Source organism: Agelaius tricolor, unplaced genomic scaffold (assembly GCF_023055355.1).
Source record: "Agelaius tricolor isolate 1412-34295 unplaced genomic scaffold, bAgeTri1.0.p SCAF_11, whole genome shotgun sequence".
Classification (NCBI taxonomy): domain Eukaryota; kingdom Metazoa; phylum Chordata; class Aves; order Passeriformes; family Icteridae; genus Agelaius; species Agelaius tricolor.
The window spans coordinates 21,664,315-21,689,077 of NW_027269271.1; the positions used below are offsets into that span (position 1 = coordinate 21,664,315).

Consider the following 24,763-nt stretch of genomic DNA (forward strand, 5'->3'; position numbering starts at 1 on the left):
GAGGAAGAAAAGCATTTTAATTCTCCATGTTTAACTTGTATGCAGGAGTGAGATGGAGACAGGAGATGAGGCTGATGGTAGAAACAAAGAAAACACTCCTTGAACACCATTCGTCTGCTTCTGCCCTGTCCATTCCTAAAATGTCCCCAACCTGGACCCTGGGGAAAAACCAGCAAACCAAAACCACACATAGTTTGTTATAAACACCAGACAGTGACTGAACAAAAAGTTACTACATTGTAGTTAACACCTACTCTGCCTCTAGAATCACATCTGCTAGCTGAAATAGGAAACAAGAGGAAGGCAGACAAAAAAACCTCCCAAATCCCCTATTTTTTACCATCATGCCTGTGTAGCTGCAAGAGCTGGAGTCTTCTATTCTAAAATATCCTTAACAGACTGAAAAAGAAGTTCTATTTTCTGCCAAAATAAATCCTCTAATAGAGGGCAGCCTCTCATTTTCTTCATGGAAAATACATTAGAAGCTTACATATACACATATATTTGACCACTGGAATCTTTATGATCCTACCATGGGGATGGTAGACTTACTAGGGACTTGGTAAGTGAAAACTAAAGTCTTCACTTACATCTCTCTTCTAATCAAGATGGATCTATATGGCTGGCCAAGAGCAGAATTTGAGTACAGAAATACTGAAATGAGTGTGGAAATTTAATGTTAGCCTTTAACTCCATGGCAAATAAAGCCTGTTGCCTTTAAAGCCTAAATACCCAGATCAGTACTTCACCAAGTAAAACTGAAACTCACCAAGAGAAGCTGAAACACCTTGACCCAATTCCATCTCCTCAAGATGTGCAAAAGCATCAGTAAGGTAAAAACACAGGTGCACCTTTAGGTAATCTCTATTGAGCCCAGGAATGGAAGGAAGTCAGCAACTACTGACAAACTCACACTCCAGAAGAGTGACCAGAGTCTGGATAAAAACCTCAAAAGGCATCTGTAACTCTTAAAAGGAGTTGATATGGACAGCACAGAAGGAAAAGCAGTTTCAAATAGTCAGCAATACTATTAGTAACATCAGTACAATCAACAGCAAAAGTACCAAAATCTTCACATTAACATCTTGAAGCTAACTGTGGGCACATGGGAATTGACAGCTTGTAAAAAGCTCCTATATATTTTAGAGCACAGGCAAAGGGATGGGTTTTTTAATTACCCAAAGGATAATGATGATCCTGGGCTACAAAATGCACTCCAAGGAAGAAGAACATCTTCTTTCCATAACACTTAAGTATATAAACTACAGAAGAGCTCTTGGACAAAAACACTGATTCAGTAACAAATCTGAGGTATTACTCATCAGGATGTTCAAAAACACACTCCCAGCTTAAGGAAGGTTTTAGTGTACTAAAATAAATGCCTCATTGCTGAATCTGACATTCACTTTCTAAAACATTAACTTGCTATCCTACACATGTTGAGAGGGTTTGAGAGCAGATTGTGGAGGCTGTAAAGCCAGTATTTATCCAGTTCCATAATTCTACAAGCCATTTGATGGCAGAGCACCTTGCAGTCCTCACCTGGTTCAATCAACCACTGCACAATGTGATCCCAATGTTTCAGCCTAAGAACCCATTACTATCCATACTGGCTAGCAACAGGAAGGAAGGAAACTTGTTTACAGTGGAAGTTAACAGTAGGTAGCCCCAGAGCTCAGAGGAGATGAAGAAGCTCAGAGATGAATTACATAAAAATCAGAGGACACCTTCAAGGCATGTGGAGGAGATCCAGTGGCTAATCAATAGAAAAGTGAACTTGATGCTAGTGACAAAACACCTTACTCAGTAACACAGAAGAACTTCAAAGGAAAGAAATTAGATGAAAAAAATATTTAACAGCGAACTGAGATAGCTCATAGCCCCAGGAAAAAAAGTTATATATTAGAACTTCTTTGAAGAGGATGTTCCCTTTAAATACTAATACAATCTTAAAATTTCCAAAAATAATCCCAGAAAATGTTTCAGTGGGAACAGGTCACTCTAGAACATTTTCCTAAAAACCTCTCAGCAATACAACTCAGCTGCTCTTATCTGACAGCACAATGTTGTCAAACAAGCAACACAACCTCTCACCACTTTAAGTGCAAATTAGCATTAATTATTTTTATGTGTTTCTAAAGTGGGAAACAGCTGTTTCACAAGACTAGCAGAAGCACTAACGATTTACACATTTATGAAATCTAAACAGAGAGGATTGCATGTGTTTGTTTATATACAGGTATATACAGACACATAGGTAGGTAACATTTAAGAGGGGCAAAATCTTCTCCCAGACATAAAGAAATTGAAAACACTGCAGTAAAACTTAGACAAAAACTTAAATGACACATAACTAATATATAAGACCATCAAGTTATGTCCTACACAGAAAAGTAGTAGTTTTTACTGTGTATTATAATTCAGTAAAAAACCAACTCAAACTAAATACCGTTTTCTCATTTGGATTTCCTGTAGGAATAACTCTGCTCCCTGTAGCAAGGGGACTTACCTAACAGATAAGAAAAAGGCAGTATTTTACCAGAGCCTGCTTTTTTTGAAGAAGCCTCAAATCAAGCAATTCATAAATCAAATGCAGTTTATTCTTCTAAACAACCTGTGCAAAGATAGACCATTTCTATTTAAGTAATTTATTTCTGATGCGTTCACTCATACCTGCTTACTTGAGCACAAAAAGAAAAAGATTTCTCTGCCAGTCCTGGATAATAACTGGAAGAACAAATGAAATTCCTTTTCTGCTTCATACATAAATCAATACATTATTGTTCTTCCTTCAGGACCATCTGTGTAACACTGCTGATTTCAAATTATTCATAGGCTCTAAGGCCAGAGGGGACCAGTACATCACAAATATGATCTCTTTTACTTCACAAGACACCTAAATTTCAGGAGTTACTCAGGACTGAGCACAATATTTTTATTCTCAGCAACACCTCTGTAATCCCATTCAAGAGGGGGCAGGGTTATATTTAGGGACAACTGAATGCTTTTGGCCTGTCAATATATCCCTTTCCTACTTTCCCTCATCCCAACCCAAATTAAATTATTGATTTTGAACAGAGCTGTAGAGCTAGATTTTTTTTTAGTAAGATTTACCAACCACACAAAGTTGATAAAGAAACTGATTAAGTGTACTGAGCTGATGATTCTGACAATGCCAATTTTACTTTGGAAAGTTACTCTTTCCACAAACCTTATTAGAAAAGCAGCTTTATCAGTCCCAGGGTCATATGCTGTTTATCAAAGGATTCAGAAAAATGGAAATCAAGGGAAAATGTGGGGAATAAATATAAGACACAATTAATGATCCTGAAATCTAAATAACCAGATCGATTATATAATTTAAATTTAAAAAAAATAAGAACAACAACAAACAGACAGAAGGAGGAGTTGCTTGGAATGCACCTCACCTTGGAGCAGAGAAAACAGACTAGGAATTGCATTTAGGGATAGATCACTACAACACTTGAATAAATATATTATGATAAAACCAACACAGTTTACAATGAATAAGAATTCTTTAAATTCACAGGGTTTTGAGGTTTTAAGAAAAAGAATACTAGAAAACACATGAAGCAATGGGATGCTCCTTACAGATATTTCAAATGCTTCTGACATTTATGTGTCCTCATAAATACTGAAGGAAACACACAGGATAATATTGATACAAATCAGTTGATGAAGACTGAGATAGGATTTCAAGGATCAGAAAAATCAGTTATAAAGGATTTTAGGAATCAGTATTATGTCTGTACTATGTAACAGAATGGTGAAGAAAAGGAAATTTAGTAACAGAGTTCACCGTGTCTCCAAAACTTTTCAGAAAGAACTGAGATCAGGAATGGATCCCAGGTGTGCAAGAGCAGCTTAGGAGAACTGGTCATTTGGTGCACTATCATCACATCTTCAAATTTCATCATGTTATGGCTTCAGCTAATTATGTTAATTGCTTGTCACATCACCATAGAAGAGAAACCAAGACTAAAATGGTTTAAGGAATAATAAGATACACCTTGGAACATCTTGGATTTGCATGCAGTAATCTGTTGCAAGGCAAGAACTACCCTTTTCCTTCCAGAAGCATATAAATTAGATTAGTTCAACTCTAGCTTCTTTTCTTCAGTCCTTCTTATCCCACCTTGCAATACTGCAATAAGAAAATCCCAAAAACTAGAAAGCAAACCTAATACTAGGGAACAGCTATGGCATTTTGCATTCTTTAATTTTAAGATTAATAACCATAAGTTAGTTGAATAGTGTTAAATTTGCAATAGCTTAAATTCACAAAAAGAAGTCAAATTTCACTCTTCATATCACTTTATTGATTCATTAGAAATTTAAAATGTGAGCACTTGTTTTTGTCTAACACAAGTTACTCATTACTGGTAAACTCCAGATAGCAAAATCCATGTTTGGGTTTTTCTCTCTTAAGTCTTTTCTTCTTCCTCCCATTCATCTATTAAATTAGCCATTGATCCTAACACATTCAGAACAGATAAACCAACAACAAAAAATAACTAAGTAAAAATTGGAAAGAGGAGAGCCCTACTAAAGACAACCTATCTCTAGATGATTCAGAAAAAAGCCAGTGTACCTTAAGATGTTCGGATGTGAGAGTCTATTCATAAGTTGAACCTCTTTCAGCATGTTTGCTCTGTTGCTGTTCAGTGTGTTCATCTTCAAAGCCATTACCTGGTCTGAAGTTCTGTGCCTTACCTATTGGATAGAAGCAAAAAATGGTAAGGATATGAAATGAAAGACTGAAGAACCAGTATTGTTGTAGTGCAATGTAGAGATCCTTCATGACAAAAGTGATCCATACACCAATTTCTGCAGTCTTTATCACAGAGATGACTTCCTAAAAGCATACTATGCAAATGTGAAACGGCATTTTGCTCTTCTCTTGCAACTCATGATGACAGAAAGCTTGAGAAGTTGAAAAAAACCCAACTATCAGCTCCTTAGAACAAGTGAAGGAAGCCATCTGCTTGTGCACAAAGTTTCCCACTCCAAGACCTATGAAACTTATTTTCATACCCATTTTTTCCCCCTACAGTGGTTGCTGTCATTGTTCACAGAATGTGTTATACAAGGACCTGTTGCTTACAGCTACAGGCAGATTTTGGAGATACTCAGTGTTTACTGCTGAAAATAGACTATGATCCAGGGGACTGAAAGCATTCCTGCCAACCCCTGCTGTAAAGCAGAGAGGTTCCTGCACAGACCACCTCACCAGGGTGTCAGTAGTGGCTGTACAGCATCAGCAGGAAAAAAAAGGATTTCTCTGGCAACTGCACAGCACCAGCACCTTGTTCAGCATGACTCTCCCCAGGCAGAAATGCAGGGCTGTGGTCATTTCTAACTTGGTACTCAAACCAGCCCATCTGTCAAGTGTTATGTAGATGTGTGCTGCTATTAGAAAGGAGCTGTCACAATAGTGAAAGGCTTGCCAAGCCTTTGAATTTCCTTGCAGTTGGGCATTCCCACACACATACTGGTAGTATTCATGGAAATTATGTTACCATTTTCTTCCTACATCAGTACCTGCAGCTCATAAATAGAAAACATGTATTTCTCAAAACACTGAATTACCCCCATGGCAAATTCATTCATGTTATGGAGATTAGCTTAGGAAAGTCTGTGTTACAGGAATTTAAGACTCATCAGCTTTCTAATTTAAAACTGAAATCAACATTATGACTTAGGTACATACAAACTACCTACATTTTCAACAACAGCAGTCTGTCTGCTTTTATTCCAGAAGACTGTTCATCTTTTCCAGTAAAAGGCTCCTTTAGCTATGATATGTTAATTACAGAAAGAAAAACTGAATCCATGATAAGCAGATGCAAGAAGAAAATGGGGTATGGGTTTTGAAAGTAAGGCTCCCTCCCTGGCAGTTCTGAGACAGCAAGTGATACCTATTTTCAAGTTTTATTTGCACACCACTATGTGCAAGAAGAAGGGGCATGTTTAGCTGAAACATTGTCATCTAGACACAAAGCCCAAGAATTCAGCACGGGGATGTACAGGGAGGAAAGGGTGTCATGTTTCAGGTGTGTGTCTGGTTTAACACTTCTAAGTTGCCTCTTGCCGTCCTAGTTTCAGGTATAGGGTAGCACTGGAAACATCCCAGGTGAGTGTGGTAAACAACATCGAGGCACTGAGTAGAAAAAAAGCCCTCAGCTGCTTTTCCTCCTGCTTCCTCCCTGCTTATGTACATGAGCTCCTCAAATGCCTCACCTACAGTCACCCAGTAATCCCAGAGCAAGAAGGATCAGGGAAAGGGGGTGGAAAAGGATATAGAAACCAGCACTGAGTAGAAACCAACAGTAAGTTCACAAGCATGGCACTCCTTTCTGTGGTAATATTGGTTTTAAAATAAAACTGGTCAAACTACAGCTTTAATGCATTACAACAAGATAATCTAGAATCATTCTCAACACAACCTGTCTTGCCTGTTTGGCATGCTTATTGGTTTTAAGCAGGATGATTGCATGTTAAGTTGATGAGGTTTATTGTTACTTGCTAGGTTTCCTGTGTCAGTTGTGTACTTTCATTAACTTTTAATTTTACCCAGCCAATTTGAATGAATAAACTAAGTTGGACAGGTCAATGTCTACGCAGAGCCTTTTAAAACATATTTTAGTTATACCTTAGTTTTACTAGAAGTAATACCTTGGGTTGGGGGGAAAAGTTTAAATGTTTTCATAGACTTAGAAAACTTCAACAATGTAAATTTAAATAAAGAAGAAAGGACGATGCTTTGAACCTATACACAGCAGCAGCTAAATCAACACACTTCCTCTGAGACAAAGGTTAGGAATCTTGGGTGATGTGGTGGAGTAATTTGGGGTTCTCAGGGAAAGAATTTGAAGTGACTTAATTCCTACAGTCAGAGATGCTCTCAACAGAAATTAGCTTTCCACCAACACAGAAGCTTCAAAGTTTGCCAAAAAGGAATGAATACAGGTAGAAGGCAATCAGGAACTCAGATGGAATGTGGTCTTAAACAGTATTTGCCTTCTCCTTAACTCTGCCAGCTACCTCTTAATTTCTTGCCCATTTCTATAATTCATTCAGTTTCATGCCAAAATTTCCTGCTCTTTTGCCTCAACTCTGAAGTAAAAGTAGAATTTATCACAGGACCTTTTTCCTTGTTCAGACTGCTTTTCTTAAGCTAAGGAAACCTCAGAAAAGAAGGTGGGTAACTTTTTGGGTCACTGCATCCTGCATGCTTCTTGGATGTTCAGGTCTGATATGCAACAAGAAGCGGTCAACAAGTGCTTCTCAAAGGTCTGATTGTCCACAGCACTAAGTGCACATCCAGAGAAAATTGAGCTACTTTTGCAAAGACAAAACTTTTCATCCTCTCTTTTAGGCTATCCTGAAGTCTTTCCTATCTTGACAGACTGAACAAGGTTTGGTGGCAAGGTCAATAGGCTTTTCTTTTGTTTGTTTTAGAAAATCATATTTCCCATGCTTGGAAATTTCTCGAGTTTCTTACACACAGAGCAGCAGAGTCTGTCCAATTATCTGGTCTCTAAACAGTACCCAACATAACACCATGTTTTGTTTCACTTAAAGGACAGAGGAAAGTAACACGAGCAATTTTAAGTTCTGTATATTCTTCTGATATTGGAGGATGTATTTCTACAATATCTGACAGGACAGCAAAATTCCTAATCAAACCAAGGGAGAGAGGGGAAAAAGGGACTCTTCGTTTCATTAGTTATCTTTTAAGCAAGGAGGAAGAAGCAGAACTGGAGGTGAGGGGGCATCTTTCTCAAGAGGACAATACTCAATATTATGAATAAAATCAACTATCAGTTTATAAATTATGGAGCACAATGCTAATCACCTGGAATACACTTAAGACTAACCATGTTCTCTCCTCTGAAGCACAACTGGCAAATAGCATTTCTATGGCAAGGCCAACAAGGATCTGACAGGTTCTGTCTTTAAGGTCTCAGTCAAACTGAATTATCAACGTGGAAGGAGCTGTCAGCTCTGCCCTCCATGCCTACTTACCCATCAGTCATACCCTAGACAAAATTTGTCTCTCCTGGCATGCCTTGCCAAAGCCCTGCAAACTAAGTTTTAATCCTTCTTCTCCTTTCAGGCCACCTCTGTGCCATAAAAGCATGGAAGTCATGCTTCAACCACCTGACTCCAGAAGGAAAATTAGTAAATATTTTGGCAATACTGCTCATCCAATTTAACATTTGTTTACAAGGCAGTTTGCCTCAGGCATACGCCTGTATACTCAACATAAACAGGGATTCACTCATGCAAGTCAAACCTCTCACTGATGCAACTTGCAGGCTGCTGTGAAGCTTTCAAAGCTGTTAACACTATTATTAATTATGGCTCCTTGCATATCAGACCAAATAACCTTTCAGCAATGTCTGGATCACGGCTCTCTGCTTAGAAACATTCTGACAATCCTACAGCTGCTTTGCTCACACTTCCAGCTTCTCGGTCTGCTTACCTATGTGTGTGACTCCATCTGCAAGGTCACAGTAACCAGCTATTGCCTCCCTGTTTTATTGCTGACAGGCAGTAAAACTGTCCCTTTGCACTCTGATTCTCCTAGGATCAAAGCACTTTGGACATTGACCTGGCTATGGTTACCTGTGTGGCTCTGCTCACATCAGACCATGTTCTGATCCTTACCCCTTTATTCAGGGAAGTAGAGGAAGTCACAGATACAGGTAAAGAAATAGTGATGCATTTTAAGGAAATCTCATAATAGTGATTCAGCAGGGCTCACATTCCAAAAAAGTAGTCACTATATAAAGTTCATGAGGATTGTCATGCAAAAATTGGGGGGTTTAATGTTCAGCTTGCTGCTTAGCTGTAAGACTCTTTATTGTTAAAAAAATTATATTTAATTTAGATTATTATTTATCTATTACATCATATATGCCTGTCAGGGTTCTCTGAAAATCCAAACATTTATATTACTTCCACTTTCTGCTGGACTGAAGGGGAGGTATTTTTAAGCAATAGCTGAAATCTAGCCTGATTTCATCTTTCACAAAGCCTTTTTGATCTGTATTCACTGTACCTTTCCAGGTGGCCCTGGAATAAACATCTGAAGAACATTTCCTAATACTGATATTGTAAATCTGCCAACACAGTTTTCAGCTGTGCTCCTAGTTTTTCATTGCATTTTCATTATTTTCCAAATCAACATTATATAGCTGGAAGTATTTTGTCACAGTTCTCTTCCAAAACTTAACATTTAACTGCTTTCCAGTTTTTCCTTACCTTCCCCTCCTTCTGGCATCCAGCCTCACTGCTTAAATACATTTACAGATCTTTACTTATACAGCCTACTCCATAAAATCATGTTGCTGCTCTAGCACACACCAATTTTTTGTTCATTCTTTTACACATCTTGGTCATCATCCAGCCATTTCACCTTCACCTTTGCTGCCATGTACCCAAAACACCATTTTTAAAGCAGTCCCCTCTGGTCCAAATATTTCACCTTCCTTGCATTTGCTTCTCTGTCTTCATTTGATTTACAAATATTTTCTCTTTGATGACAAGAGATGAAGACATTCCCTTAGCTACCATTCTAGGCCATTTGCACTAAATATTTTACACAGTTTAATTTTGATTGACTGGGTTAACAATAAAGCTTTTGAGGCACGTGAGATGAAGCAGTAATCACTGTTAGAGAGAAAAGGCTTCATCATAAGAGTGCCTACCAAATGACAGGAAAAAAGTCTTCCACAGGGAAGCAGACCAGCAATTTGGCTCTGATGCAAAACTTCTCTCAAACACAGACTACTTCCTTGCTGTGACAGCAGAAGAAATATTTTTTAAAAACATAGGGTCAGCTGTATTTTATCCAAGTCTCACAGTCAAGCCACCAAGTCATCACACTTACAGGGATGCATATTCACGCCTCGAGGACGAATGTGTAAGAAGAATGCCTTAACTCTATGGTTGACTGGAAAAGCTCCCTTCAGCAAAGATAAACCTGCTCTTCAGCTCAGATCATAGTGCTTCTAAGACTGTAATCTGAAATGTTTTCCTTAACATTAAAATGTACCCACTGTCAGATACACATTCTCATAGCAGTGATGCCTGTATCAAATCAAAAATTTCATATCACTAGGAAAATTTGCAATGACAAATAGAAGCTGAAAGAAATACCCCAGTTCAGATAATAGTAAGCTGCTCTGTTGATGCCAGATAGTCAGATGGGTTGTGGCTGTTTTCAGAGCAGTAATACAGAATGTCACTATACTACAACTTCTTGCAGCAAGAAGAGAGACATGCCAAATGTAACAAAACTTTGCCAAGCAAAACCAGTCAGCATGTGTTACAAGAGCTTTAGCACAGGTTCAGAAGATCTACAGAAACTAGGCACAAAATAAACCCCAAAAGCTTTCAAAAGTCTGGCAGTAATTGTGATTCTACTAATTTCTAATGCTAAAAAGAGTTGAGAGAAATACATAGAAAAAGCTGGAGACTTTACCATTTTCCCTTTAGTACAAAAGCTCAGTATTAGTCAAACAAAGGTCCTAACTTGATAACTTTAGTAACTTCTAGCACCACCAATTCAGCAAAGAAATATATTCAATTACTAGAGAATATTCCACACCTACGGTCAAATTATCCTTTTTTTTTCCAAACTAAAGTGAATTTCTAATCAGTAATACAGCAGTACCATTGATACTTTGTAAATCCACTTGTGTGCCAAAAAACCCTAAATTTTTCTTTTGTATTTTGTTTTTCTTCATTGCCCACTGTAATCTAGAACCAGGGCCCATAATAGAGCACCCTTTTATTTTAAACAAACCATTTATTGATAGGAATCTGTGCACATATCTCTGCCTCTGCCATTAACTTGATCTCAATCAAGCCATAAAGGCAAAAAGAGACTACAGTCTTATTTTGAGAGAAAGCACAAATTCATCAGAGGACTATTGTTCCACAGTTTGAGATGAGAAATAAACAGGCACAGCCCAGGGTGGAGAAGTTGACTGATTTTGCAGCCAGTTCAGCAGAATGTAACCATATAAACTTTCCTCTGCAATCCAGGACATGGAACATGGACACTGGATGAGCACTGCTTTACCACAGCCTCAGTAAACAGCTCAGCCATGTACTTTATACCTGAGTAATATTATAGTCAGGAAAGAAAAAGAAATAATGAGTTTAAAGTTCATAACTGAGAGCTTATTCTCAATTTTCAATGTTAGCTATCCTCAGCTCACTGAGCAGCCCTGAGCATGCTACTCCCTTTCTTTTGTTACCTCACTGGTCTATAAAATTGAGGTGATATTATCTACCTGCCAGAAAACTGGAAGACTGACATCTGCAAATGACTGCTGTAGCATCCAAGGATAATACATAATCAGATATCATATCTCTGTTCCTATTTTCCCATTTAATTTTTAATACTTACGGTTAAATATTTCCCATGTTACTATGGGTTTATTCTGTATAAAAGATAATGATACTTACATAATCTGCAGATGATTTTGAAGAAATCAATACTTTGGACTGAGTTTTCCTGACACAGAAATTGTATCTCCTAACTTTTACAGTGTATGAACAGTTTGGCAGTGAGCACACAGTTGTTCCCCCCCCCCCCCCCCCCACCAATAATCTCATCATTGGTATTCAAACACATTTGTGGAATTTCTTTTCAAAACTCTATGGGAGCCTTGAAAGTTCTGTTTGGGACAGAAATAGTTTCCTTAGATTTCCTTTATAAATCTTTCAAATAAACATTACCATGCAAAAGTAAGGAAGTCTGTCTCACCTTTCAGAACAGAGCCCACTGATATACTATTGCTATTATAATCACAGCACTTAGAACCTGATCACAACCACAAATAAAAAGAGAGCAGGAAGCAGGAAGAAGCCACATTTTGCTTACTTGAAGATACTTCAGCTTTTATAAATTGATACAGTCAATAATTTTCAGGTTACAGCCAAAACCAAAAATTCTAAGTCATTTCTTGTTATTTAAGCCTTCATGAAACTGCTCTTCTTGAGAGTTAGGTTCTTACACAAGCAGCTAATTAAATATGCCATGCAGTTTCTTATGTCTCCTCATGGCCTGTAAAGGCTAGGAAGCACAGGAATTGGATTTGCAGGACTTAACTGCAGGCAGCTGATGTGAATGTTACAAAGCAGCAGCAGTGAGTCAGTGTGAGACACATTGTCAGCTCCGGATTAGTTAACAAAGCAACGCTGTCTCGGTATCGATCACTCCAGCCGATGTTTCAGAGCTCTGTCCTCTCCTCAACCCCTAATGCCATCAAACAGAGGGCCCCCACCTTGCAGAGCTGCTGCCAGTGCAAAGGGCCCTGCAGCCGCCCCAGAGCACCCCAGGCAGTGCCAGTCTCAGCGAGGGACAGCAGCTGTGGCAACTCCCAGACACAGGAAGCACATGGACTGGACGGGAGAAGTTGTTCCTATAGTTTCGATAGGGCCTCAGCATCTATTGGGAAGAAGTTCCAATAGTTCACTTCCAGTGGCTGCTAAGGAGCTAAGGAGAAGCATTGCCTATGGATCTGACTGTAAGCATCTCTATTTTGTTAGTCCCACCAATAGTAATTTGCAGTTCTCATTTTTACACTTCATATTAGGCAGTAACACATATGCATTTGTATGCATTAACATCACAGACACTCCCCAGGCACAGGTAATGAAATCCACCACTGAAATATATTTAACTGTCCCCTGGTGCCAGTCCCAGTAAATAAGAGTCCAGAGAGGTGCCTCAGAGGTGTCTCACAAAGCTTTTAAGTGATGCACTCTTGTTCTCTAGGCGCAGTCATGTTAACACTGGACACATGCCAGCACAGTTATTTGAAGAACAGTAAATCAGCACCTGTCTCTCAGTATCAGCTATGAATGAGCTTACACAAATGTGCATGTTTGCCAGCTGGCAAAACACAGAAAATCCCAGAGCTGCCAACCCAGCACATCTCCATCCAGAAGAGAAAACTAAACAGATCTCATTTAACCGTGCTTGAGAAATTATTATGGAAAACAAGACAAAAAAGCACACAAACATTTCAGTGCCAAGGGAATCTTGCCACCTGTTTTGCCCTGGGAAAACTGCACAATGATACCCAGATTGGCACTTGTCCGACAGGAGGAAATCAAAGGCCCAAAGGACTCTGAACTACAGCAGTCACTGTACTGAACACAAATCCAAATGGGGGTTATCTCCTATTGCAGGGTACTTGTTACAGTATCAGTGTCTTTCTTACTGTTGACAGAATTTGTGAGCACTCTATTTGTGAGGACAACAAAGACTTACCTCGGACATTCCATGTATCAGCTCTTCAGCAAGGCTGAGGAGAGGCCAGGTTTTCAAGCAGGTAAAAAATCCATTTCAAATAGACAATTTTAAATTAAACTATGTTCCTTTTTTTTTTCTGACAGAAAATTCTTTACCATCAAGTTTGTTTCAGTGATTTTTATTCTGCCTTTTTAGTCTTCAAACAAATTGTTCATTTCAGGGTAGTTCTATCATTTTCTAAATATTTCTTTCTTCAACAGAAAAGCTGTCTGACACAATCAGAGAAAGTGAAACATAGTGTAAGAACTGTTTCACCCTGTTTTAATTTGTGTTACTCATTAGAGTTCTAGACTTGACTGTAGTGATGCCAAGCAGGACTGTAGGAAGAAGCATTATGGAAGCATAGTTTTGGAAATTTTCTTAAAATATTTCAACAACACTACTAAAGACATGGCTTTTATTAAATCTGCAGCCTGGTTCTCCTTCAATCCCAGTGTTTCATCAGCTGATGTTTTAAGATGATTATAACATGCATATCTTAAGACTTCTACCCAGAAAATAAATTAATAAAAACCAGAACTTGTTTCTGATAGTAAATATGAGTTAACCCTCCATTCTACCTTGTATTTCAAAGCATTTTTAATTCTGCTAAAAGTAAGAGTGCTCTACACTTAGATATATGCAAATGTCATTAAAATTCAGAATTGCTAAGTGGGGAGGAAGTGAGTATTTTACCCCGATGGTGCAATCCATAAACACTAACAACACAGATGAGGTTTTTAATTTCTATATTAATGATCTGTTGGAGCACAGCCTATTTATTACTACTTCCTCCTGTAGCCTATGCCCTGTAAAAGCATTTGCTAATTAAGTGACAAGGACTAGGATGACAGCAGCTTGGCACCTCAATAGCAAAAAAAAAACATTAGCAAGAGGAAGACAACTGTCTGGTTAAGTGGTTACCATACAAATCATCTTAGCAGTTGGAAGAAGAGCTCCAAAGTTTGATTGATTGATCAAACTAATGTGAGTTTGGTTTTCTCACATCAGTGTGAGAAAAATCAAACTCACAAGAGTTCTGCATTTATGCCTCAGTTCCACAATGATGCTGCTTCCTACTCCTGACAAGAACCAGAATAGAAAGAAACAAATCAGAATCACCTCTCTAATAAAACCCCAGAGTTTGAAGTGAAGTTTCAGGGTTATTCCAGCCTCCTTGGCCAGATTACATAATACAGTGACTGTATTCCCAAACAATTAGTAGCTTGTTTCAGCACCATAACTTCACAGGAGAGACCTTTAGCCTCCAATACCTTACTTCTGTCACCTTGAGCAAGGTGAGTTTCCTTCACTAGTCAAAAGGAAAAGATTTTCAGCTTAAAATTCAATCCTATAAAAAAATGAGGCCAAAAGGTATAGATGAACAAGAAGAGTTGCTGTCTGTTTTTCTGACTGGCATTGTATCACACAGGAAGGGCAGGGACAAGAACAATGGCTCTACACCTGAGTGAGGGAAGACAGGCCTTGGTCAAATGGGGGTCACTTTTCAGTTACAGAGCATATTCCCCATGCCTAAAAGATCTAATACTATATCTGCAAAACCAAAATGTAGGATAATCCACTTACTCATTCCCTATTCGTTTCCACCCTAAAAAGATGGCTTCTGCCACTATTTGTCATAAGTAGACCTTAAAGTATCTCATTTCACTTGATGTGGCTACAGAAGTTTCAAGAGCGAAAAAAACCACACATCAGTTGAAAAAAATTCCTATTGTCTAGACCATGACTTTCCAAATTTGGTGGTATTATATTGCTGAAAGCTAAAACTTCCTCAACACTTTACTGAACCCAATCAAGAACATTCTAAAGAAATAATAAAGATGGCCACAAATATCACTAATAAAGCAACAGGAAAGAGAAAAATTTTGGTTAGTAAGGCACATCCCATAGACGCTTTTTTAAAATAAGTACAATTCTTATTACAGCTTTTAGCCATTGGGCTTTATTATGCCTTTGTCATTACACTAAAGAACACCTCCAAATAACTATTTCCTTATTGTAAGTAAGTCTGTTTATGCACTGTAATGACAACTTTTATACAGCAAACACATTAAGACTAAAGTCACACACTGAATCACTTCTCTAGTTATTAAACCAAGTTTTATTGGTTTTTTGTCCTCATATGTTAACACCAAGTTAACAATTTGTGTTCTCCAACTTTTCTAAAGTCAAATATCCAATGTTGAAAAAATATTTAAAGACTAAAACTTGAAAGTTAGTACTTAATAGAATAATTAAAATGAAGTATCTTTTAAGCCTATCAAATAGTATCACAAATATAATGGATACTGTGTGTGTGATCTCACCTCTAATGTTTTACAAAGTTTTTGAAAAACACTTACGTGTTCAGACACTTACACTTGGGCCTCTGATCAGGCTGCTAATTCCAGAGGCAAAAAAGATCCTTTCCCAGTACAAACCTTTCACCAAATGTTCAAAACAACACATGACAAACTTTGAGAGAACTTTGAAACTGAAGCCATAAGGACAAAGAAAAAGCATGAGAAAGATTTGAGATTTCCAATGAAATTTTACATTATCAATGCTGCTCTCTGAGAACTTTTAACCTGAATACCAGAAAATCTACAGGTTATGCAGAAAGATGTTTTTGTTGTGTTTCAAATTTCTAAATTGACAGTATTGCTACTTTGTTCCTTAAGACAAAGCAACAATCACTGTAGATAGAGACGGTATGAGGAAAACATTTATTGATGATGGAAAGCAACTCTTCCTGATGCTTTCTCAATTCCTCAATAAATTTGTACCATCCCTTTTCCAGGAGCTTCTCCCCTTCCAGCTCAAGCAGGTGAAGGGCCATCCTGCAAAGACCAGCAGTAATGCACAGACTCACATTTAGATTTAAAACACTTTTGACAGTTCAAATAGTGCAGTGCCTGTTTATCTGATAAAATACAAGTTAATAAAGATTCCAGTCCAGGAAAATGTTGTCTGCAAACTCTGACACTTTCCAACAGCTTGTGCAGTGGGATTGTGCTGAGCGTGGGCTGAAAACCAAGCAGCATGTCCCTTTCCTTTTTTCCTGTACTTTTTCCATGTCCTATTTGTAGTAATATTCTCCTTTTAATATGAATTGGCATTCCCTTCCTTGCATGCTCATTTTTATAACTACTCAAATATCTGCTTCCCTCCTTCCACACATTCACAGACATGTTACTCTTCTGACTAAATGCCACAGGAAAATGGAAACCTCTGTCAGTAATGAGTTGCTAGTAGAGTCAATAAGCAAATAGGAAGGACCAGCTGTAGAAACAACTCAAACTGGGAGGTTCTATCTATAAAAGGATCATTTAAAAATAATAAATTATAGCCTGGATACACCAAAGGAGGCTGTAGAATCTTTTATGATGGAAGTTTAAAGGACAAGCCAAAAGTAGCTGCCAAGAAGAGAGCAGAAATACTTATGCCTGGCTTAGCTAAGGATACTGTAGTAATTCTCATAACATGCCTGCCTAGATTTACATTAATTTTCAATTTAGGTAATAAGATTGATTAAGCAAAATATATACATGTTTTGCAATAACAATATACATGGACTTCTGTAAGGCATCAGACTCCATGCCAGAACTGACTACAATGTGTTACAGACTGGCCAGGGCCAGCTGAAGATAACTTGGACATGACAAAGCAGGGTAAGACAGGGGAGTCTCCTCAAGAACCAAATGAGGTCTCCTCTACCTCAATGTTCTGCATTGCCTTCCTCCTGATGGAAGCTGCCACTTAGGAAAAATCTGAAACTTTTACATTTGGACCATTACCCTGTTCATGTTATTTCACTAACTAGTGAAGGCCACTTCATATCTTAAATCTATCTGAGCAAAAATCAACATACCCAAATGCAATCCTTCATTGCAAACAAGGACTGAAGGCTACAGAACAGGAAGTCCACACCCATCAAACATAAGGTACTAATGTGCCATGATAGCAACAAGTGATGTGCATTTTAAGAGTGTGACACAAAGCTGGAGGATGGTTTTTACATGCTATTGTTGAGAAGACCAGGGCATGGTATTGTCTTTGAGACCTCCAATTCAGAACTGAATTTAAAAACCAGCAAGGGAGGCGTACCTGTGCTGTATGTGGTGTCAATATATGCTCCAGACAAAGTTCCAGTTACTGATAAAATTCAAAGACCTCAGGTGATGTGGCAGTGTATGTAGATGATCCAGTAACTCTTCCAAGCCTTAACTGTTTGAGAAGTTCATAATGCCTTTATTTTTAGACACAGAGTTCAACTACAAGACATTATAGGCAAAGTATAACATGATACAGATATTCATGCCCACCAAGAGAGATACTCTTTTTTTTTTTTTTTGTCAGGAGACCTCTCACAACTTTTGGGTCTGAAATCTCATGACTTAATCCCTCACTTACTCCACTGTTCTGTTCCTACTCTGCACTGTTATTCTAGTTAAGCCCTGTCAAACCTAGGTCAGAGGCAACAGAAGAAAGTGACATTAAACATTTCTGCACTTGACTCCTCAAGGCCTGCAAAATCACAGACAAACACAGAGAGAAATGTTAATTTGAATGGTAACGAAGTCAAAGTACAAAAAAAAAAACTTTCCATTGAGTCACTTTGGGAAAGCCAGATCAGTAATAAATATCTCTTAAACCTCCCACAGCCTAGAACAAGATGTTCCAGAGATCAAGCCCACCACTATGACAATGTGCCCATGACACACAATATCATAAATGATACACTATCTAGTATAATTTATTATTTGTATGTTTAGAGGTGACAGAATTACCAGTTTTATCCTAAGTGCATTACAAGTACTTGAGAAAAAGAATTATATATGTGTTCTTCTCGGTACCTGTGAGCACAACTCCAGCCTCGTTTCCCCTTTCACATTAGACAGTTGGATGCTGCTTATCTCTAAACACCCTGAAGACATTAAATAAATACTAGAAACAGGATCCCAGCCTCAGGTACAAGGTACGTATTTGGACAGGCACACCTTTCCTGATCAGTCAGCGCTTTCGAAAGTCAGAGAACATTAATTTGACCACACAAATAAAGACTAACAACTAATTAATGAATTGGGGACCATCACTCCAGGGTATTCAAAGAGGAGGCCTCACAGTATAAGCCCATACAGCACAAACACCTTGAGGATACTGATCCTTTTGCACCCACCACCCATCTTGTTAAGACATCCAAAAGTACGATGCCCTCTCTTTGTATTTATACCTGACCTTGTACAAATCTATATTGGATCAATGACTCCTGTTTTATGTGTACACAAATAAACTGCAAAAAGTCAATTTTTAACACTGAAATGTCACAAGTATTTCCAGTCTCTCTCAAAAGTTCAGCTACAGAATGCAGAGACAAAAAACTTCTGAAGGAAATTCACAGCAACTTGGATACTTAATACTGAACCTGAAGGTACATGTGAATAGAAGATCATCCTGGATTTTAGTCTGACTGCTGTTCCAAACACACATTTTATAATTAATAGTAACTATTTCCTAATACAATACTTCAATTGTATCCATATTGTATCCAATACAATACTTCAATTGAATCCAAGCATCCAAGAATCCAAGTATAATGCTTGGATTCCCCCACAATTCCGTACAGCTTCATCAGCTGGTTTTCCCAACAGTTTGAGGGTTTGGGATCATGGCTGTTTATTTATACAAACAGTCTCTGCCCAGCTTGATCTTAAAAGTAAACCTCAGGGTGCTGCATTTGCCATTGAAACTAAGAACAGGCACTAGTCAGTCAGCTGCTTCAAACTAGATTGCTGATATTTTGGCAAAGTTCAGTTTTTCTAAACTAGTTTCCATAACACCTGGTATTCAGTTAAACATGAATTCAAAGTGTTATAGTCATGGTTAACAAAATCAAAACACTAGTTTAATACTCTGAATAAACCACAGATTTTAATATGTTTGTGAATAAAGGTGCATTAGAAATGTTAAAAGATCATTCATAGCATATATGACCATTAATACACACATCTGAGCTGTAACATACTCTTATTTGCAAGTTAAGAGAAGGCAACTTCTAACCACCACAATAGACTATATTTTAAAAGAAGTTTCCACAGAAAAGGATAGAGGGGAAGATATCACTGAAAAAAAATTGTCAACTGCATAGCAAAACAAAAATCTCAAACCCTTAAAATAGTCCAAGCATTCTTTGCTAAACTGCTTGAGTGAGCCCAATGTATGATACAAAACAATAGGCAAATGAAAAAGCTCTGGAGATGTGGTGGGTTTTGAGACACCTTTGATCATTTAAAGGGAAGGCTTCATTGCTCTTGCAAAATGACTTACACAGTAAGTTTAGAACTACCCTGGATTTTTCTCAACTTCAATCATTTAGCTGTGAGCCTGCAGATCAGACTGAAATTTAACAGTGTCAAGCCACGAGGCTCTCTTTACTGGAAGCACATCAAGGTTCTCACATGAAATCTGATCATCAGCACAGCAGGATTAATGACAGAGGTGGTCAGGCTGACAAAGCAGCAAAACAGAAACCTGCTTAAATGAGTTTGGAACTGCACCTGTGATAAAGTTGTAAAGCATCCTCACCCCTTCATGCCAGAGCCGCAGAGCTCTGGTTGAAACTGATGCAAAAGAAAAGAGTTTATCACTCAGTCTCTGCCTGCAGGGGGACTGTGGTTGTTTCTGTGAAAACAGACACCAGATACTCAGACTACCACCACAGCTCCCACACACAGTAATGCCACCAACTCGATCCAACTCCTTGGGATGTCTACTTTAGCTCACTGCAAAGGAGAATAGCAGGGGAAGGTTTTTAAAGAATTAGAGGACTTGCTTATGTACATAAAAAAAAAAAACTGGTTATCAGGAATTTCTCTCAATCAACAAATTCTCAAAATAATCAATTACTATGAATACTGGAAATTCATCTTTACTTTTAGCTACCTTTTTCCCTCCACCTGAATTCTGAAATTCTCACAAGTAACTGAGGTCTGTTATTTCCTAGTTATTTAGACACGACCCAAGCCTATTGGTACCTTTATATATGGCACAGCAGCTTCACCATAGAAACTGTAATGATGAATTCCAGTAACATACAGAACTTTAAAGCATTTAACATTAGAAAATGTCTCCACACAAAACCAGTTGCTACAAAATGCATTATAGAAAGTTTTCCAAACAGGGAAATAAGACAAAAACCAACCAACCAAAAAACACCAAACAAACCCTTGTTTTCAACTGTTACAAAAGCTGGCTTTATAAAGAAATGTCCTACACCAAGTCTCCTACACACCCTGAATAAAGTTCTTCATTCAGGATTTCTAGCAATTTGAAAGAATTAAAAACTGGTGTTAGTGAAAACTAAAATTTCCTATATCTAGCTAAACAGAAAAACTTCCATGGAGTGACTTGCCTTTACACAAGAGGAAATACATACCTGGAGATCTCAATACCTTTGGGTATTAAAGCAATATCAAAATTATTTCCATTTTCTAATGCAGGTATCTCCTTACAGCAATAAAACTGGATAAAAAGTTTTTTGGTTTAACTTCAATAAAGAAAAACAGATTAATTGTCATGGAATGGACACAATATACTGTAAGGTTGTTTCCATTTCAGTGAAATGCCAGAAAACTGTGTGGAGGGTAACTCCATGCAAAGTCAGGAACTAGACAAGGAAATAGACTATTTTTTCAATGCCTGAAAGACAACTCCATGTCCTGTTCCTCTACAATAAACCTTACCAGAACAGTCAGAGCAGCAGAAACACTACCAGCACTATAAAACTGCATTTGTCAAATTGCTTTAAAAAGTTCTTTTCCATGTCCCACATTCATAGCAACAAGCCACTGACAACATCAGATTTTCTCATTAATATTATTTACTTCAGACCAATCTCTGATTATTGGAGCTAGAAGTGTGGCATAAGCAGCAAAGGAAATAGAAGAGCAGTTAATTGTATTGTAATTTCAGTGCGATAAAATCTGTCGTTCCAAATTCAGCAACCATGTATGGAACTCCTTAACACATGCATCTAAGTGTTGTGAGGCAAAGACTACCAAAGGAATGTGCACTATCCCACAAAACCAAGAAACCAGCTAAATTAAAGACATTTACACTTACATATGGGAGAATCAACAGCCATCAGTGTTTAACACTACATGAATGCAAAAATACATGGCTGAGGTCAAAAAATAAAGCAATTATTATTAGCTTTTTCTCTTTCTTACAAAAAGCTCTGCAATTCCTCAAATAAATTATAAGTGACAAAAAACCAGATGTAAGAGTGATTGAAGAAATATTTGGAGCCTGAAAGTTCTTCATCACTCACCCATTTTGAGTGAAGCAAATACAAGGACTATCATTTGACTTCAGTGCAAGGTACTTTGCCTGACAGTCTTGTACATTCTCATCATCAAACATGAAGCAACCAACACTGAGAGGAAAAAAAACTAAACACACACCTTGAACACCTCAGAGAAGAAACCAGAGCCAATTTTCTCACATGTGAAATCATCAAGACGAGTAAGTCTGGAAAAGGCACTTATCAGGGCTCTGTATGAAGAGGTACAAACTCTTCCTAGCTGGGATGCAGTCCCTTCTCCAGTGCTGCTATCAAAGTCGTCAGCGCGCTCCAAGCGTGGTGGAAATCCTGCTATTGAATTCCGCTTACTTCGGTCCATTTTGAAAACAAGATTTTATTTCACTATGGGAGGACTTCTCACATCTTAGGTAATGTGCTGTCTTCTCTACTCTTGTTGGATTCTAAAATACAAAAAAATCGAGATTACTGTTATTGTGGAGGTATCTAATAAGTTTGATAGGACTTCAACAAAGCTTACACCCATTTAAGAGAGTAAGAACAGAATGAAGATATCCAAGCAGGGGCATAAAAAACAAAGAAATAAAACAAACCATCAGACAATATCAAGAGTTAAGACAGCAAGCTAATGAACTTTCCCTTTAGATTCATAGAAATACCCTAGGCTCTGGCTATTCTGAGACAAATAGGCTTGGAACTCAAAACTTAACTGGTAACAAACAACTTTCATTCCCTCCCCCCAACCCTTTCTTTTTTTAACTTAAATTCTGGTTGCTACAGCAAGCAAAGGAGCCGAAGAAACCCATAAAATGTAACATTTTATTCTACTTCAGTTGTAGCTGGTGACCAATCTACTGCTACAGCAAGAAACTATTTCACTTTCAGAAGTGAACAAGGGATCTCCAAGTATAAAAAAAATTTTTTAAAACTTTTCAATCAGCATAAGGAAAGTTATTCACTTGAAGCATCAAAAACTTGTTTTTAAAGCTTCCATTTATGAGCTATGAGTTCCAAGATCAATTCCTTACCTGGTAGGAACACAAAGTTATACCCACTGAACACCTAGCCCCTAAATTAATAAAAAAACCCAACAATCCTGCTTCAAAGTATTCTTATAACAATCTGCCAGACAAATTTTCCTCACAAAGATCTTTTTTAAAGCTATATTAATTTCAGTTCAACTGAAAACACAGGAAACAAGCTACATTTGCCAAGTAGGAGAAAAGGGGGGGAAAAGGAGGGCGACTAATAATTTTTTCTCTTTTTAAGAGGATGATGAAGTAATCAGGATGACTCTGGAGCCCATCAAATTCAGCTTGGACTGGCAAACTTGACAGGTATTTTAATACTGGGATTTTAAAATTTTAATTATAAAATACAGGTATTTTAATTTTTTTTTCTTTAAATCTTAGACTTAGGAGGTTATTCATCTACTCCAAACTTCACTGTTCATTTACAGCAATTGGGTGACACCTACAAGGCCTGAACAAAGTGAGCAGTCACAAAGAGGATACTTTTTTTTCACCAAGGGTGAATGAAAAACCAGAGGGAAGAGAAGGAAACAATAAAATAATTTTTTAAAAGGTGGGCAAAATAACCACAGAGCAGGCAATTACACTTCTATTTGCAAAGATGTACAGAACCTGAACAATAGAGTACATTTGAAAAGCATCTCAGAAACAGAGGCACAGCAGCTGTCCTCTGAAAACAGAGCAGTGCTGCTATACCCATGTTTTGCATGCAGTGTATCTTTTAGAGATGGGCTGTGCCAACACATCAGGCAAACACACAGTCCTCCCCTGCTTACAGAAATAAGCTCTGCTGAACTGTCTGGAATTAATTTGAGGTTGTCCGCTCCAAAAAAGAAGGGTGTTTATTTCAAACATCTTAACACCTCTCTAAATGGATGTCAGTGGGTATAAGGGACTCTTACCAAGGCACAAATATGAACATTTAATCTCTATCAAATCCCACACCATGGATTCCCTACAGAATTTTGTATGCAGACTCCCACATGCCTAACCTTACTGCCCTTTTCAGATTACAGTGGCCAACACAGCAGATCAGGATCCAGTTTGTGATCTCGTATTCTTGACTCAGGAGCCTTGAGGGTCTGGAAAAGGCACAGAAGCACCACAGGAAGATAAACCCTGAGAAAAATAGCCCAGAGAATCTCCTCAGCTACAGACAAGATGCCTGGGAGCTTCCAAGGCCCACTTAAATAATTCCTTTTGATCTGAAAAGGACAAGCTATATTTTGGTTACTTTTCACAGAGATAAAGAAAGAACTGTCTATGGAAGGAGAACAGAAAGAGGAAACCATGGTACTAACAATTAATTTTTTGGATCAGAAGATGCTATCTTTGAAGACTGACCAGAAAACCTAGTGTAATTCAAGGAACAATTTTTTACAACTTATTTCCATCAGAGTAGCACCCACATGCACCAGACACTTTCCATGGAAGGAGGCAAGCATTTGCCCCCAGAAATGCACAACCTGACAACCCAGTACCACAGGGTACCACAGGATCACCACTCCACACAAAGTGCAGAACTCCAGAATAAATCCAGTGAGAAAACACATCTACACTGCAACCCAACTAAAGATTAGAAGTTCGCAGGCAAAGTAAGATTTAAAAAATGAAAAAAACATAGGAAAGACTGCTGTTGTTTTAACTAGAGGAAGACAGACCAAGTTAGATAAGTATTAAACAAGAGGAAAAGCCTAAATCTCTTAAGTATCCAGATACCATTAACAGAAGATGGCCTCAACACAGTTTTTACATTTATTTAACAAAGGAAAAAAATCTCCCTCACACATATACACATCCTTTTGATTGAAATCACATGGTGAACTTTGCAAAACTCTGTACAAATTCCACAACGAGAGAAGCAATTCACTGTACTTCACACAAAAGAAAACCCCAAAAGGTTTTGCCATCTGGATTCCCAAGTAACCCATTCCTTCATTTTTGCCTGCTAGAGTTTACCTTTCCAGACAGCTACACAAAATCCTTGGAAAATATTAGGATACAGCTCCATTATCTTGCCCAGGATTGCGTACACAGAATTAGAGGAAAATTTCAAGTGGGCACAATTCCAAG

At 37.9% G+C, this 24,763-nt stretch overlaps 1 protein-coding gene across 4 annotated transcripts in view; it reads right to left on the minus strand.

The window, feature by feature from the left end:
- Positions 1-24,763, minus strand: part of TESK2 (testis associated actin remodelling kinase 2) — a 76,364-nt gene that overhangs the window by 46,465 nt on the left and 5,136 nt on the right. The window contains exons 2-3 of one of the 4 annotated variants that reach the window (XM_071436601.1): positions 21,802-22,102; positions 4,613-4,734 (exon numbers count right to left, since the gene is read on the minus strand). In XM_071436601.1, the coding sequence (XP_071292702.1) occupies positions 4,613-4,734; positions 21,802-22,020 (341 nt within the window). In that variant the 5' untranslated portion in view covers positions 22,021-22,102. Of the gene's footprint in view, positions 1-4,612; positions 4,737-21,801; positions 22,103-24,763 lie in introns of those variants that run through there. The other 3 variants (XM_071436602.1, XM_071436603.1, XM_071436604.1) reach the window with 3 other exon arrangements.